We start from the raw sequence: 16432 nt of genomic DNA on the forward strand, positions 1-16432 counted from the left end.
CTTGAATAAAACTGGTGACGCCGTCTTTTAATTTATTAAATAGTTATTTGTTATTTAAAAATGAGATGACGTTATCGGGTGGTAATGGGTGTCAATATTATCATACTTAATTACATGAACGGGTTTTCTATCCTATGCCCAGTGGGCATAGGTTAAGAATGTTAAAATAGAAAGATTTAAATAATTTCCTAAGGAAAAAAAAAGTAATTGTATATTACAATTTTCCATAAAGACATCATTAAATTCTTTGTTTTTTTTTGCTTTCTTAACCTATGCCCAATGGGCATAGGTTAGAAAAACCCTTACACAAAATATATTTATAATGTAATTATATATTAATAGAATAATTTATTATGAGTATGACACTGAAATCAGTGCCATCGGTAACGAAATCTCATTATTCTTCTTTAAATTACATTGATTTGTGTCATCACAAATTCATTGATATATGAATTTATAATTTTTTTTTTTTTGACTAAAACTAAAAAAGTGATGCTATTTCATTTTTCTTCTTTAAAATGCAATGATTTTTATCTTGACAAATTAGTTGATGAATTTATAAATTTTTTATATTGTCTAAAACTAAGTGAAATAATTAGTACCTCCTTCATCATGTAATTACATGACTAACTGTAAATTTTTAATTCACCCTAGTTATCTACAATCTACTTACATATGTAAAACTAGTATCACTTGCAAACGTTGTAACTCCATAAACTAAGATGAAATATTGAAAATTGTAGATTAATGTACTTTGTTATTTATAATAATAAAAAACCTTTACAAAACTTTCACATAACTAGCTTGGCAAACTGGTCAATCAAATACGGTCGGGTGTGGATTGGATTAGTTTGGATCGAGTTCTTTTAGATTTGTAAGAATTCAGGTCAGATTAGGTAGGATCGAATCATTTCAATTCTGGTCATTGAATCGTTATAAAGTTATTTAAGGATTATGGTTACTATAAGACATTAAAATACGAGTCAGATTGGATAGAGTAGGGTCCATTCAGTTACAGGACAAATTCGAGATCTCTGTTTGGACACAAATAGAGTTATTTTAGTCAAGTCAATTAGCGAGATCTACAAACACAAATAGAGTTATTCTAGTCAAATCAATTAGCGAGATCTATACATAACGCGTGACGCCGTGACATGATAGATTTCCTAATTGACGTTATCAATTTATCCTAATTTTATCGACTAAAACGCGCAACCGCTATCTTCAGTGTGCACTGAGTAAACTCCTAACTTCGTAAGTATATATCATAGCATGCAAACCACGTATATCAGGTCAACCACTCTTTTAAAAACGTGACATGATCGAAGTTTAAAAAACATAGCCTCAGACAAGGAACCCCTACAAAATGGCTCTTAATAATATTTTTAAAACCGAATTTCACCTAAATTTTAGCCGTTAAATTTACCGCGGCTATTTCCACCCTATTTATCTAACAAAAAGTATTCTAAAAAAACAATGAACATTAAGTTGATTTACATGAAAGTGGCAGTAACATTCACGAGGATAGTCTATTGGTCTATCTCAAGGTTCAAGTTTAGAGTACAGTGGGACATTTTAATGCAACTTTTGGAAGAAATGTAATTAATAATGTATTAAAAATACAATGATGACAAGTCTTTCTCCTTAAAATCATCAAGAATCTTCAAAAGCTAAAAGTTCATATCTAAATCTACTGATTTAATCCACTGCTCCCTAAAAGTACGTAGCTTAGTAAAGGAGGGTAGAGATTTCTTCTGCCTATGCATTGCTGAGATCCACTGTTTCATTACTGTACTACTTCATCATCTCTATATTTATGTATTTTTAATGTCACAAATTTTCATTATAGACGGACATTATCCGTCTATACGTATAGACGGATACCATTTCCCCTCACAAAATACCCATTTGCCATAAAGTGGGAAGCACATGGGGCCATGGGGGTGCCCCACTTTGTCCCCCTACCCGTTTTATTAGAGGTTTTTACCTATTTATACGCCCCACCCATCTATACCAAGACCTATTATTTTAATGTAAATAATACGTTTATGACTGAGATATCCATTTTATAACTAAAATAGGTTAAGTATTACTTGGTATTTATTTTGCTTAGATGAGACAAAAGAATACTACAATTTCCCATGTATCTAGATAGTATAGTATACTTAGGCTATGTTTGGTAAACAACGGATTAATATTGGCAGAAGCAGATTGTGAAAGCAGATTTTGTTAACAAGTTTGACTAGTATATTTGATTAGCAGATTTTGTTAAAGGTGTTTGGTAAGTAGCGGATTTAAATTAGCAAATTATCTCAATCTTTTGTAAAATGACAAGTAAGTACATGAATTAACTATGGAATAAAGGTAAGGTCATATTTTCCTAAGGGTAAAAATGTGAATTTATTTTTTTCCCAATCTACTCTTAAAATATGCTTGGGGGAACAACATATTGTAAAATAGTAGATTCGGCCCCAATCTACTATCCCAATATGTTGTTTACCAAACACCCCAAATATCATATTGACCGGTCAAATATGCTAAAAGTCCCAAATATGCTATGTTTTGTCAATCCGCTATTTACCAAACACCCCCTTAATCCATTTTAGTTATAATAGAGCTGAATTGAACTGAAGTGCGATGAATGAAGCTGAACTGAATTGAAATTAGCTGAGATGAATAGAAATGAACTAAAATGAGCTAAAATTAAACCGAAAAAAACAGAGTGTGCTAAATTAAACCGAAAAGAACAGAGTTTAACTGGAAACATAAAAGAGTAAGTTAAGTTTTAGAATAAATTCATTTTATGGTATAAAGTGAGGTCAAACTCATTTATTGTTATCAATAATAATTGTCTTTTGTCTATTTATATCTCGATCTGCTCGTGTTTTTACATATGAAAGGATTGTTTTATTATAAGACGATTTTACATAATACTCCGTACTCCGTAATTATTTAGGGAGAAGAGATTTTAATCTTAAGAAAAAGGTGCCTTGATTTATACTTCGTAAAAGATACTGGTATGTAGTAGCTAGTACGAAGACTGGCAATGCAACGTTAGCCTATCAGTGGTCAATCCCACCACTTTTGTGTGTATTTCTGTCACTTTGACTTGTAGATACCAAAATCTAGGAAGAGGTCATCTTGGATATTGATGAAATTCTAGGTTTGTTCAGCTTTGGTCAAGGTTTAGGGATTTAGGGATTTAGATGGACTTGACTTGAATTATTTTAAAGAAAATTTGGGGAGAAAAGGGTATTGATTGGATGAGAACTCGAATCCTTACTTGTTGTGGGTTTTCGACCCGATAGATTTAAGAAAACCATCTATGTATAGACTTGGTAAATAACCTGGCCTGAATAACACGATTCGCACCAGAGTTGAGAGGATCTGAGTTTGACACGTAACTTGAATTGACCTTGATCAATATGACCCGACCTGAAAATTATTGTTGCAAGTCGTCTCTTATTCATAAGAAACTTGATGATAATAGACACGAAAATGTCCCGAACATGAAATGACCCGACCTAATCAGGTCTTGCCTGAATTACCACTGAAAATGAGCCTGTCCAAACTTACCCAATCGACTTGATTGACCCGTTTGCCAGGTTTACCGAACTAGCTAAGCTTCCCCAACTCATAAACGTTATTATGAATAAGAGGTGGCCATATATCGAGTCATTCAAGTTAATTTCAAGTCGGATTTTAGGCTTGAATTTTGTTATTGTCAATATCATCCTCTGGGTTGGGGATTTGGTTTGGGTCATTTCTAGGACAAATCACCATTGTGTGGCGGACAGCCCTAATTTCACGGAGCAAATTACCTGGGACACTGGATTTATTTGTCGTTTGACAATTTTGGCCTTTAGTTTCCACAACCAGTCCAAATGGTGTAGTATCATGATAGGGGTGTTTTCGTCAGATTGCAACAAATCCAGTGTCCCAAGCAATTTTCTCCGTGAATTCATGCATGCCCTTGTGTGGCAGTTTAAAAGAGAGAGTGATTTTTGACTAATCATAAAAGTATTGAAAACATTGCATCATGTGTTTTCAAATTAGAACCATAGTTCATGTTTGGAGTATCATAAGGTCCTTTTGTTTTCAGTCAACATTCATTAAATTAAATATTCAGTATAATTTACATTTCGTATTTATTATCGTTATTAAACTAATTGATTATCGAATCATCGATTTAGACTAATCACATTATTTTTTTTTGTTGGTTTGCCGGTTTGGTCTTGTATAAACAGGTTGTACCTATTAACCTTAGATCGAGTATGGTTCGTTATATATTCGGATCATTTCAAATTGAATCTTGAGTCGCCCGCCCCGATTATATATGCATGCAGACTCATGGTGGTATAAGGAATGACAAAGTGAAAATAGCAATGATCAGGAATCATTTACGTCGTGGAAAGACTAGATTACATAATTAAGTAACAACGCCATGCAACGATAGACTATCATTTGGTTAACTTGGTTTTATATTGATCGACCACCAAAGCCATATATGCATGCATGCACAATTATGACTCCTTTATTTATTTACCTTTTATATTATTTGTTTTAGGCGTTGTTTGGTAAACAGCATATTGACTGAAATTAGTAGATTTCGACCTAAATAGTACTCCGTATGTTGACCAATCAATCTACTAATTTGATGTGTTTGGTAAATGACATATATATTTTGATAGCATATTAGCCGGAATCTACTGTTTTTGAATATGCTGCTAATAGCAGCATATTCAATCTATACATGAAAATAGTATAATTGTCCTATAATCTCTGCTAATTCCCAAACAACTTTTCTTAAATCTGCTAGTCAAACCTGCTACTAAAATCTGCTAACCGTGTTCTACCAACGTTATCTGCTATTATAAATCTGCTACTGCTATTTGCCAAACAGAGCCTTAATTAGAGGTAAACAAATAGTTGAGACCAAGGGAGTAAACTACTAGGCATTCAACTAGTTTGTTCAAATGCAAATGGACCTTGGAGTGAGCGATCAATTTCGCGAATGTGTTCTCAATAATAATAATAATAATAATAATAATACTTCAAAACCATAGCTCATAATCTCATATACAAAAATCACTTCTCTGAAGTTTGATAGCGTACTTGGCTTTCTTCAACATGTTACATATACATACATATAATCGCGTATATATTTTAGATTTTTAGTAAATTACGGTTTTGGTTGTGATGGTCTTACAATATGGTATGGGTGTTTGCTCACCCTAAGGTCTCAAGTTCGATTCCTGGGAGCCTCCTTACCACACAATTAACAATGTCCTGTGTGGCTGTATGTTTATCCACATTTGACTGTATTAAGGTATAAGATCCAATTACTACGCCTCAACCATATAAATAGGTTGTACCTATTTAATCTCAGGTCGAGTATGTTATACAATATTCTCGACTGCTCGTAGCTCACCATTGTCGACTCTAGGCCAATGGACTTTATCGAATAATTTGTTTTGACGCGAATCTTACAGAGAACGGAGTATTAGCTAAGAAGATGCACTCTTCTTCAACGATATTAATCATCGCCTCAAATCGTTTAGAGTAACTATAATATAGTCTAACCAACCTCATTTACAAACAATGACGAGATGCACATTGAGTTTACTTACAACAAAGAATGGAATTCATTGAACTTATGAACACAAAACCCGACAAATCATCGACAAATGCACACTGCTACAGCATTCAAGTATTGCTGAACTATAGGGCACAGTAATGTATGTATATTCAAGCTTTCGGGTTCGCTGGAGCTAACTCCCTGAAAACATCCAGTCTTCTCTTTTCTTGCTGTTGCTGTCGTTCTGCTTCTTCTTCTTCTTCGGCTATATCAGCCCAACTCTTCTTACCTTCATATGCTGCCAAATTCAGTCCATTCTCGACCCAGTCAGTTTCGGATATGTTCTCTTTCGTGCTGGTTCTTAGTTCTGCAGGGTCTCCAAACTGCAATCTCCGTGGAAAATGACTTATAGGCTCGTTCCTGTGGGGCCCTTTTCTCCAATCATCAGTATCCGGCAATCTTGAACCTGTTCTAGGCTGAGTGAATGGACTAACAAGAAATTTTCCTGCAGGAATCGGTGGGGTCCACCTGGCATCTCTCTTAGGCTGTGTCATCGGACTCTTAAGCTGTCTTCGATCTGGAATTGGTGGAGTTTTCCCGAGACTTTGCCATGAAAAAGGGTCTTTTTTGTAGGGTGAGAAGGCAAAGACACTGGTATTTGTAGAGTTGTTCTCTTTGTTGTCGAATGGATGAGACTCGATTTCAGATAACAGCTCTACTGCGCGCTCATACGCCTTGGCATATGTCTCGTCCATTTTTCCTTCAGGGGCCGATGACTGTATACTTTGTAGCAGGAATTTGGCTTCGGTAATGTTGTTCATGCACATCAGGCAAACTGCTAGATTGCATTGCTTGTTCCTGTCTGGCTCAATTGATAGCGCTTTCCTGCACAATTAATACAGTTCATGTGTTAACCTAAATTTCACTGCAAGACGTTCAAATATGCGCAAAATCAGGCTGTATACTATGAAAAGACTACTGTTTCTGATAAACATTTCAGAGAAGATTTGGAAATTTCGTGAACTGATTTGAATGTCTCGATAAGTAAATATAGCGCTTTCCTGCACAATTAGACGTTCAAATATGCGCAAAATCAGGCTGTATACTATGAAAAAACTACTGTTTCTGGCAAACATTTCAGAGAAGATTTGGAAATTTCGTGAACTGATTTGAATGTCTCGATAAGGAAATATAGCGCTTTCCTGCACAATTAGACGTTCAAATATGCGCAAAATCAGGCTATATACTATGAAAAGACTACTGTTTTTGGCTTAAAAAAACATAGCCAAGCGTGATACACACATGCAATCAAAAACATTTCAGAGAAGATTTAGAAATGTCGTTAACTGATTTGAATTGTCTCGATAAGGAAAATGTAGCGACTCTGAATCAGTGTTTTAGCTTACCTGTAGTACTCTTCAGCGCTTCTGTATTCATTTAACTGCAAATAAGCCCATGCCAAGTTCCCCAACAGCCTGCAAAAATTATGAAAGCGACTCAGACGAGGCAAAAATATTGATATTAAGAAGGTTATAATGAGCTCATGTAAAACATAACACAACCTTGCATACTCTTGTTGAGGTCGTACAGGAATGCGCTTTCCATGGGATCGTCCCATTCTTATAGTCATCCCACCAAAACAATTCACTTCTTCAACACGCTTTAATTTGAGAAGAAGAACCTCAATCTCCTCCTCTAGCCTACCTGACCTCTGATGAACAAAGTACATAAAATTATCAACATTTTTTGCATTCAAAAATGTACAGAATGCAACTTTTTTTCAGAATAAAGTACATACCTTATATAGTTCCACTAAGACATTATCAATGGATTCTTGAGAATCGGCAGGGCAGAGATGGCGAAATGATCTAATAGCCTCAATTGCCTCATCTGGCCGATTTAACTGTTTCATCACCGCGGCCATATCCTTTAAAGCACTGTCAACCCGATCACCAGAGTTTATAGCATTCCAGAACAATGATACCGCCTTTCCTGGATCTTTCTCTACCATCTAAAGAACAAACAAAATCGCAAAAACAAAATCAAGAATACATGAAAATTCAAGAAAATCGACAATAAGTAAGTAGCGTAAATTTTTTATAATTATCATCAAATGATCAAATTGGGCAACAATAAGTATGATCACAAGAACTGAAATTTAATCAAAATCCACAAACATGCAATTCAATTCAAAAAAATTCCAGCAAAACCCTAAAAAAAACTAAAATTTCCAACAATTGAAATTTGAAACCCACAAATGATCAAACAAAATTACTAAAAAGTCTATAGAAATCAACAAATTTAATCACAAGAACTCAAAAACCCACAAAAATGCAGATAAAATCAAGAAAATTCCATCAAAACCCTAAAACAAAATCTTAAGGTTCTAACAATTGAAACCCTAAAATGATCAAACAAACGAACCAGAAGTCAAGAACCCTCGTAAATTGCGGGGTAAGGGGAGTCGGATGTACGCAGCCTAAATGATCAAACAAAAGAACAATAAAAATCCCTAAACAACAACAAATTTAATCACAAGAACTCAACTTTATTCAAAACCCAGATTACAAAACAACTCAAATTTCCAAACAATTAAAACCCAGAAATAATCAAACAGAAATTATCAAAATTAACAGAGAAAATTTATGGACCTGCACATGCTTGGCTTTGACATAAGGAGAATTTCCATGAGGAACTTTATGAATAACATGATAAACATCAGGGTATAATGGTTTCTTCTCTGACATCCATGTCTTTGATGTGAATGAATTTCTTTGTTTCGATATCGGCGGCGGAGTGTAAAACTCGTTTCTTGGCAAGTTCTTCTCGGAATTTTGATCTGTCCTCATTTTTTTTTTTCAGGAAATTTTACTGAACAATTTAACAAGTTTTGAATTTTCAAGATTAAGAATGTTAGTCTTTGATTATTAGTATTAATATATACTGAAATGAGAAATTAAATTGGTTTTTGGTAATGGAAGAAGAAGAAGAAGATGATGATGATGATAATTTGTGAGGAAGAGGGAAATGAGTATAGTAGCCGTTAATATTTGAATTTTGTGTTAGGGGTTACGAAGTATTTTCTTGGCTATTTACATTTACATTTGCACCAAAAAAAAAAAAAAAGATTTATATTTACATTTAGAATTTTTATAATTTAGAATATTTTGATTGGGAATTTGGAGGGTGGGAAAGGAGAAGACTATTGAGTGATTAAGGTTCTTTATTTGGTTTACAAATGTGGATCGGAAGAAAATAGGAAGACTTGTTTTTCGTTATTTAAAATTAAGGCAAAATCAAAGTTGGGGACAATTAGCTGGAAAATTGAACCATAAACGTTTATCTTGTGTGAGTCGGCACTTTTGCCTCTAGTGGTGGATTGTGGTCACTAGTCAGTACATTTTTGTAGCGGAGTCTTATTTAGCGGAGTGTTAATATTAGGTAAATCGCAAAGCTAGAAGTAATTGAAGATTCTGACATTGACTTGCAATGACCTTTAAATTCTAACTTGAACATATATAGAATCAGGAAAGAATGAAAGAATGAATGATACATAAATTTGAAATTATTACATGATAAATTTTGGTCATTTTAGTTTCTAATTTTAGGGAATAATGTTTTGAAGTAAAATTATTTTTTTTTATATAAGATTCGGTCTGAAAACTTTTGAATTGAAAAATGGAACCAATTTGGAAAACAATTTACCTAAATAAGAATTTAAATGGGTTTAAATTAAGTTAAATAGGTTTGTTGTGCTAAATAGGTTCGATGACTAATGGTTTTCGCAAGTTATAAATGGATTAGATGAGTTTGGTTTAGTAATATACAAGTAAATAAGTCAATTACATAATAGTTATTGAGTTATGTTTGTGATATCAAATGAACGATATGTAGGGAGCTAATTTTTTTTTTTTTTTTTTAATAATTAGACGAGAATAACTGTTGGTTGATAATAAGAGTCAACATTACAAACATAAACCTTCGAGACAACCTAACAAAAGTAAGAGCTTTTTATCATAAACCCAACGTTTGACCTCATTGAAGATGAAATTATGTTGCGGGGTAAGAATGAATTAGAAGTATATGCAACCTTAACCCTGTCTCACCGATACAAAGAGGTTGCTTCATACTTCGTATGATCCAATATGAAATTACATCGTGATTCGCATCGAATGACTACTACAGTATATCACAATAAAAGAAGCGTCATCACTTTGCTGTGTCGTTCTTCTTTGTTTTCTCAAAATTCAGAACCAAAGAATAATTGATCTTTGAATCCACTGAAAATGGAAACAATGTCATTCTAACTAGACCTAGCCAACTGCACAAGTTCGCCTGACTTGGCCAACCCATGCAGGCAAGTCAATGTTTCTGACTTTCTGCAGCTCGCCTCAACCTGTAATACCTCAGGGTCGGTTCAGGGGCAAGATAGTTACACCTGCCCACACCAAGCTCGTAAAACAAATAGGTATGACGGGGTGAGTTATGGGAAAATCTGAACCAGCCCGACTCGACCCATACAATCCACCTCATCAGACAGACTGATTCAAGGCCTGTCCAGAAGAGCCTAGCCATCTTTCACGAGTCTATTTCAACCAGCCAATTATAAGCCAAGCCGTAAATAAACTCAATCATAACTACTAAACTAATACCTTTCCGAGAAATCCATAAATTTACACTAATTTAACATAGTCGACTAAAAAGTTGGAGTGCATATTACACATCCCACCCGGTCAACATCATCACATAGGGCACGTACAAACACAACAAATCACTCACCACCACATACACATCCCTCTCTACAAACCCCCACACACACACCCACTTATTCACTTATTAAATTTACTCATTTATCAAATACTTTTCAATCTTCTTCTTTCTTGTCTCTGATGAGGTGTCTTGTCTTTTCTTTCATGCTTTCATCATCACCTTCTTCACTTCTTATAGTATTAATCATCTCTTATGAAGTACTTTCTTCCTTAATTCCCACATACTAATTTAATCACATACTGTTATTAGTTTATTACTGTAGATACATATAATTAAAAGGTTGGTTTAATTCAATTCAATTCAATTCAATTCAAAACCCTTGTAATTCTGTTAATTTGTATCAAGTTTGTTGCTTTAATTATGTATTGATTTGGGTTTTTTGTGTTTTTGTAGGTTCAATTCATAAAGTTATTATCTGGGTGTTGAACTATGAGTTCTTCTGCAAATGATTGTTCTGGTATGTTGCTTATTAATTCAAATTTTGAACTGGGTTTCTGCTGAATTTTAATTTATGTCATGTTATTGGTTATTTTTTGTGTGTTGTTGGATTCATTTTGGGAAAAGAATTGTTGGTTTTGTTGCTGTTTTAATCAAAATTAGAGAAATATAAGGAATTTGAGGATTAGGGGTTGCAGGTAATTGTCATTTGTTGAAAGTCAGTATTTTGGATATTTTTAGAAGATGATAATGGAGTTTGTGGTGTTTTGGAATCGAATACGGAATTAGATTAGATTAGATTAGATTGGATACGTGTGTAGTATTTCGCATAGTCACAGTTTGATGACAATGGTGAATGGCATACCAGAAACAAGGCTCTGACCTCTGGTTGACTTGGGTTTGAATCGGAGACGGTTTTTACAGGCTGATTTTTATCGATAAGGGCATTTTCAGCCGAGTTTGGAAAACTGACTTGTGATGAGTGATGACCCTTTTTAAACCAGTGACAGAGCCGCTAGCGGAGGGCTAGCAGAACCGCTTTCCCCTGGAGGATGGAAATTTCGAAGTTTTTAGATAAAATTTTCGAACTTTTCTCATGTTTACTTTATGCTGTTACATGTTCGCCCCGCTGAGTTCAAATTCTGGCCTCGCCACTGTTTTAAAGGATGTATGTGTGTGAGTTTGTTGATGCTTGAGCATGTATTTATGTGATGATAGTCCCCCTAGAGGACTTCCTATACTCTTGCTACTACAGAAATGATGTGATGGAATCTATCAAACATAAAGGTGTTGGTTGCGGGTCAGAGTTCATTTTTATGCTTTTGGTTGTAGTTTGATTGAGGCTCTCAGATTTGTCTATAATAAGGTGTGTGTTAAGCAGTTAAGGTGTGTGTAGACCTTTCAGACCCACCTACCCACGGCCCACGCACCATCTCATATCCAATGGTTGAGAATCATGGAGAAAGAAAGTTGTGTTTATCTCATATTCATGTCATAGCAAATTACATATACTCCTTATGCCTGAGTCAATAGTTTATGCATTCCGTATCAGTCCGTCCATACTGATAGTTTACATTTCCTTTTTAGGCAACTTTTTGCTGCGATGAGTGAGAGTGGGATACTGTACCCCACTTGCGTGTAACTTCGATTAAATAGCAAAAATGAACTATTGGTTGGAACAAAGGGAATAATTTTTATCTCGGGTTTAAATTTTAGATTTATTATCCATCTAAATGCAAGTTGGATTTTATCATGCAGATAGCGGTGAAGCTGATGATCAGCAGAGCCACTCTGAATCTATCAGTTACTCTACATCTACTATGGGAGCTCCTGAAGGATTGCATACAGCCTCAAGTCTTCCATATCCGGTTCTTCCCCATCTTGGAGCTATGGTACATACAAACTTACTCTTTGAGCTAAATATGTCTATCTTTTTATTTCCTATATTCCCTGTCGTGGACAGGAGCCTTTGAGGCATTGGGACAGTCTGGTTCTTTGTCATCGTGTTATATAAATTCTGCATGCTGTTTAGCCTATCCTAACAGGAACATTGTAGTTTAATTACGAACATTCACTTCTCTCATATATTTTAACCTTTGCCTCTTAATTTATCTAGTCAGCCAAAAGAGTTTTTTTTACTAATCTTCATTTTCCGACTTTTCATAGCACAAGAGTTATGAAGTAGGGTTATAAATACCAATGCTTAATTTGCTTTTTGTTTGCAACTTAAGGACGAGTGGACGACTATATGGTACGGAATATTAGTTAGTGATGTTCAAAAACGGAATAAAAGCACAAGCATTGATATTTCTAATACCACTTTAGTTGTTGTTACTTCCATCTAGTAGTGTTTCAAAAGGAGATTGTAAAATACTCCCTCTGTCCCGGTCATTTGTTGTCCTATTCCATTTTTGGGTGTCTCGGTCAATTGTTGTCCTTTCTATTTTAAGAATAAACTTGATGAGCAATTTGATCATTCACACACAATTCGGTCCACTTGTCATTTAGTAATTGACCCCTCCCCCTTTCCTTGGTCTTTGTACCAAAACCAAAGGACAACAATTGACCGCGACGGAGGGAGTAGTCTATTGTGGAAATTTACTAAGCTTACTTTGATTCTTGAAGAGTTTAACTCTAATCATTTTTTGCTTAAATACTCCCTGTCTAGGCACGTATGATTCTTTTACAAAAATGCAACTGGCTGTTATTGGTAGTTTCTTAAAGATAATCAGTCTAGAATTTTCTATAACTGGATAAAGACGTGTGGACTATAGCCTTAATTCTCTTCTCATAACTCCATGTTTAACAACAAACAACGAAGAAATGTAAAAGAGGATTCTTCGGTGAAAGAGGATTCTTGACAGCGATATAATCTTCCTGGCCATTATCTCAAATTCCAATGATTCTTTCAATAAATGCGATTCCTGTAGCTAACTGGAGCTTATAAGGCCTATCAAGATCTTAAAAGTCGCCTTTTTTTTTTTTTTTAGTTTTCTCACAATTATCTCCCCTCACTAAAGATCTGAGTTATGAGTGTAGTCCCAAAACTACAGACATCGGCATTTCTCTAGTCTTCACTTTTCAAGTCTTCAGTAGTCCACTTTTATCTCGTTAAATCACCGGGGTAATTTTTTATATTCATCTGTGTGTATCTTTGAAGAGAGAATACTTTGCTTTTTGCGGTTCAGACTTTAGAGAATACTTGGCTTTTTGTGTCATTTCCAGCTATCCTTATACGGTGAACCTTGAATTCTCAAAGGGACCACGTTCTTGGTGCGACCCACACCTTTAGAAACTAATGCATAATGTTCTTAAATTTACAATGCTAATATTTTCTGGTATATAAGGGAATCAGCTTTTTATGTGATTCTTAATTTTTATAATAATTGCGGTCAATAATTGGCCAAAATCTTACAACCAATCTTAGGCCCTTATATAACCCACTAGTGGACTGACGTGGCTCATACGACCTTGAATAAACCAGTCATAATAGACCTCGCCATCGTCCATGTCAGCAACAGCATGACTACCTTGATTCCCTTGCACAAAAAAAAAAGAAAAAAAAACCGCCACAGATGTAGTAATTTAATACCATGACTAGTTGACTACCTTACCCTTGTGTTATCCCAGAGATGCGGTTTCCAAATGAAGCATAATGAAATTTGCATTATACGGCTTCAAAATTTGAGCTGCAGCTTGTAGGTATTGGATAGGGAAGATGACTCTTAAGTGTAAATTACGACGTGGTCATTTTTGAGCCCAAATTTGGGATGGCAATAATACAATGCTAAATGTGAACAAATCTCTCAAGTCACTAGCTATTGCACCATGTGTCACAGCTATTACCTTTTTGTCTTTTCTTTTCCTATAAACTGATACAAATCTGCGTCTCAAATGATGATACTGGATTACTGGCATGCAAAGTTATTCCGGAAACCATTTGATATTTGACTTGGTATTGTCGCATGTATGATATTTTTGGCTGCAGGGCCAAGCGGCTTACCCTTATCCAGATCCTTATGGTAGAAGCATGTTTGCTCCATATGATCCCCAGGCATATCCTGCTCCACATTATCCACCACAACCAATGGTAAGATAATTTAAAATCCACGTAATTTGGCGATTGTGGTCAACCAATGTCTAATTTTGATCATTAATTTCTTCAAATATATGTAGGGATACAATGAGAATTTGTCATTTTGATTTATCAAAACCAACTTTTTTGTATCATCATTTTCAGAAATTTGAAACTTGTATATTGTGAAGATTTCTGGATGAAAGTCGACATGGTTTGACCATTTACGTCAAATGGAGATTTTTTTTTTTTTTTTGGTCAATCGAAGCGCGCACAAAGTCGCATTACAAATGGAGATTATGGCAATGAGATATAGTAGTATTTATCTGAACTAGCTTTTCTGAGAGCCATTTCTGTGTCAAAGGAATCACCCTTTTCGTGAATTAGGTACAACTTCAGTTGATGGGAATCCAGCCACCTGGACTTCCCTTAACAACGGATGCAGTTGAGGAGCCAATATTTGTCAATGCGAAACAATATCATGGCATTTTGCGACGGAGGCAGTCTCGCGCAAAAGCTGAATCAGAAAACAAAGCCAAGAAGAACCGAAAGGTTGGCTTAACGACTGATTTGTTATCTGTTTCATTTTGGCATGCAATGAAAATTCCCGTCATTGAATCTATACACTTGTAGAGTTGTAGTCAATAAGATGAATTGTTAGAGTGAGAACTGATAATGTTCCTGACTGACTTGCATCGAATTCTGATGTTACAGCCGTACTTGCATGAATCCCGACATTTGCATGCACTGAAAAGAGCGCGAGGATGTGGTGGTCGGTTTCTTAATGCAAAGAAAGACGAGAACCAAGTAAATGCAACTGCATCAAACAACAAGGAAGCGGGCGAAAAGGCATCGCACAATAATTCACAACCTGTTTGTGAAATTGACGCGATGAACACCAGATGCTCTGATAGTTCATCCTTATAAAACGATCTCAACAATAAAACAATCCAACCAGCCTCGTGGTTAGCAGTGTCGGGTTTTCTTAGATGATGCTCAAGTAGATATGGGTCAATTGTTATCAGATAAAGCATTCTTTTCGCCATTCCCGCGTCCTTCCCATATGTATTTGTATTTCATAGTTGATCTTAGTTTTGTGATATATTTTTGTCCTTAGAATTTAGGTATCATTTGTCATGCAAGGTATTATCTCTAGATTGTTTGTTGAGAGTATTGACAGGTTTGTAGAAATTAGATTGTTTTTGTTTGTATATATCAGTCTCTTGGCAATGTTGGTATCTATTGTTACCCTGCTCATAAAGCAATGAGGTGGCTTATAAGATCATTCTTATTGGTAGTGTTATGGAATACTACTTATGTAAGACGGTCTTGCACAAGAACATTGTAAAACTGGCTAGTTTGACAAATACTTCTTCACTAATCTGGTTCATGATTTTCTAGTGATTGGTTTTATTTGACACAATATTTGAAACATGTTTATGAAATTAGGTTTCGTTTATCGTAATTTCAAAGGTGCGCTCTAAAGGCACACATTAAGAACTTGATTAAAGAAAGAATTAGAAGAATGTTCGGTAACTATGGTATAAATGAGTTGATACTTTGAAGGTATATTATTATTGTTTCTTAATCAAGGTTCTTAATGTGTGCCTTGAGAGCACATGTTAGAAAAACCGCTGACCCAACCAACAACTTTGTTCCAAACCAATTTTTCGCAAAATCGACCCTGTAAACCCATTTTTGAGAAATAGTTTCAAAGTGACTCCGTTCTAAGGACTTTTTTTTTTGGTTGATTATCAAGACTATTTAGAAAATTATCATAATTTAGGGTGTTGAATGTAGGAGTATGTTGTAAAAAATTTCCAAACAAATATCACTTGGTCTTGCTTAAGACAGTTATATCCCGCTTAAGTAGACAAGTACTATCCCAATTCCCATATAGTCATATAGATAGATGAGACAAGTTTTTATCATTCCTTAGACGTTCTATTTTTTGTCTCATCTATCTTACCCGTTCATTTTTCACAAATTTTTTGTTTAAGACGGTCATATCCGTCTGAAATAATAATTTGTGAACAACTAAATCTCCAAGGTAGGACCCATCCATCACCCAA

The 16432-nt window shown here is 35.0% G+C and overlaps 2 protein-coding genes across 3 annotated transcripts; one reads left to right on the top strand and one right to left on the bottom strand.

Moving 5' to 3' along the window:
• Positions 1-5578: 5578 nt before the first annotated feature.
• LOC141596244 (protein SULFUR DEFICIENCY-INDUCED 1) lies at positions 5579-8689 on the bottom strand. Its single transcript, XM_074416343.1, has 5 exons — positions 8230-8689; positions 7377-7589; positions 7141-7289; positions 6985-7053; positions 5579-6463 (listed from the first exon to the last, which is right to left on the bottom strand). The coding sequence occupies exons 1-5, from the start codon at positions 8425-8427 to the stop codon at positions 5749-5751; spliced, it is 1344 nt and encodes a 447-aa protein (XP_074272444.1). The 5' UTR covers positions 8428-8689; the 3' UTR covers positions 5579-5748.
• Positions 8690-10326: 1637 nt separating this feature from the next.
• LOC141596263 (nuclear transcription factor Y subunit A-7-like) lies at positions 10327-15590 on the top strand. Of its 2 annotated transcripts, none has more exons than XM_074416368.1 (6): positions 10327-10627; positions 10742-10805; positions 12044-12177; positions 14274-14375; positions 14748-14912; positions 15075-15590. In XM_074416368.1, the coding sequence occupies exons 2-6, from the start codon at positions 10778-10780 to the stop codon at positions 15285-15287; spliced, it is 642 nt and encodes a 213-aa protein (XP_074272469.1). In that variant the 5' UTR covers positions 10327-10627; positions 10742-10777; the 3' UTR covers positions 15288-15590. The 2 variants fall into 2 exon arrangements, with proteins under 2 accessions (XP_074272469.1, XP_074272470.1); XM_074416369.1 differs by having other exon boundaries at positions 10352-10472.
• The last annotated feature ends 842 nt before the right edge of the window (positions 15591-16432 follow it).

Source organism: Silene latifolia, chromosome 8 (genome assembly GCF_048544455.1).
Source record: "Silene latifolia isolate original U9 population chromosome 8, ASM4854445v1, whole genome shotgun sequence".
Classification (NCBI taxonomy): Eukaryota; Viridiplantae; Streptophyta; class Magnoliopsida; order Caryophyllales; family Caryophyllaceae; genus Silene; species Silene latifolia.

Coding starts and splice junctions, on each gene's coding strand:
- LOC141596244 (XM_074416343.1), bottom strand. CDS start 8,427: ATGAGGACAGATCAAAATTCCGAGAAGAACTTGCCAAGAAACGAGTTT. Junction 7,290..7,376: donor TCTTAGTGGAACTATATAAG/GTATGTACTTTA, acceptor TTTGTTCATCAG/AGGTCAGGTAGGCTAGAGGA. Junction 6,464..6,984: donor AGCGCTGAAGAGTACTACAG/GTAAGCTAAAAC, acceptor TTAATTGTGCAG/GAAAGCGCTATCAATTGAGC.
- LOC141596263 (XM_074416368.1), top strand. CDS start 10,778: ATGAGTTCTTCTGCAAATGATTGTTCTG. Junction 12,178..14,273: donor TTCCCCATCTTGGAGCTATG/GTACATACAAAC, acceptor TTTTGGCTGCAG/GGCCAAGCGGCTTACCCTTA. Junction 14,376..14,747: donor ATTATCCACCACAACCAATG/GTAAGATAATTT, acceptor TTCGTGAATTAG/GTACAACTTCAGTTGATGGG.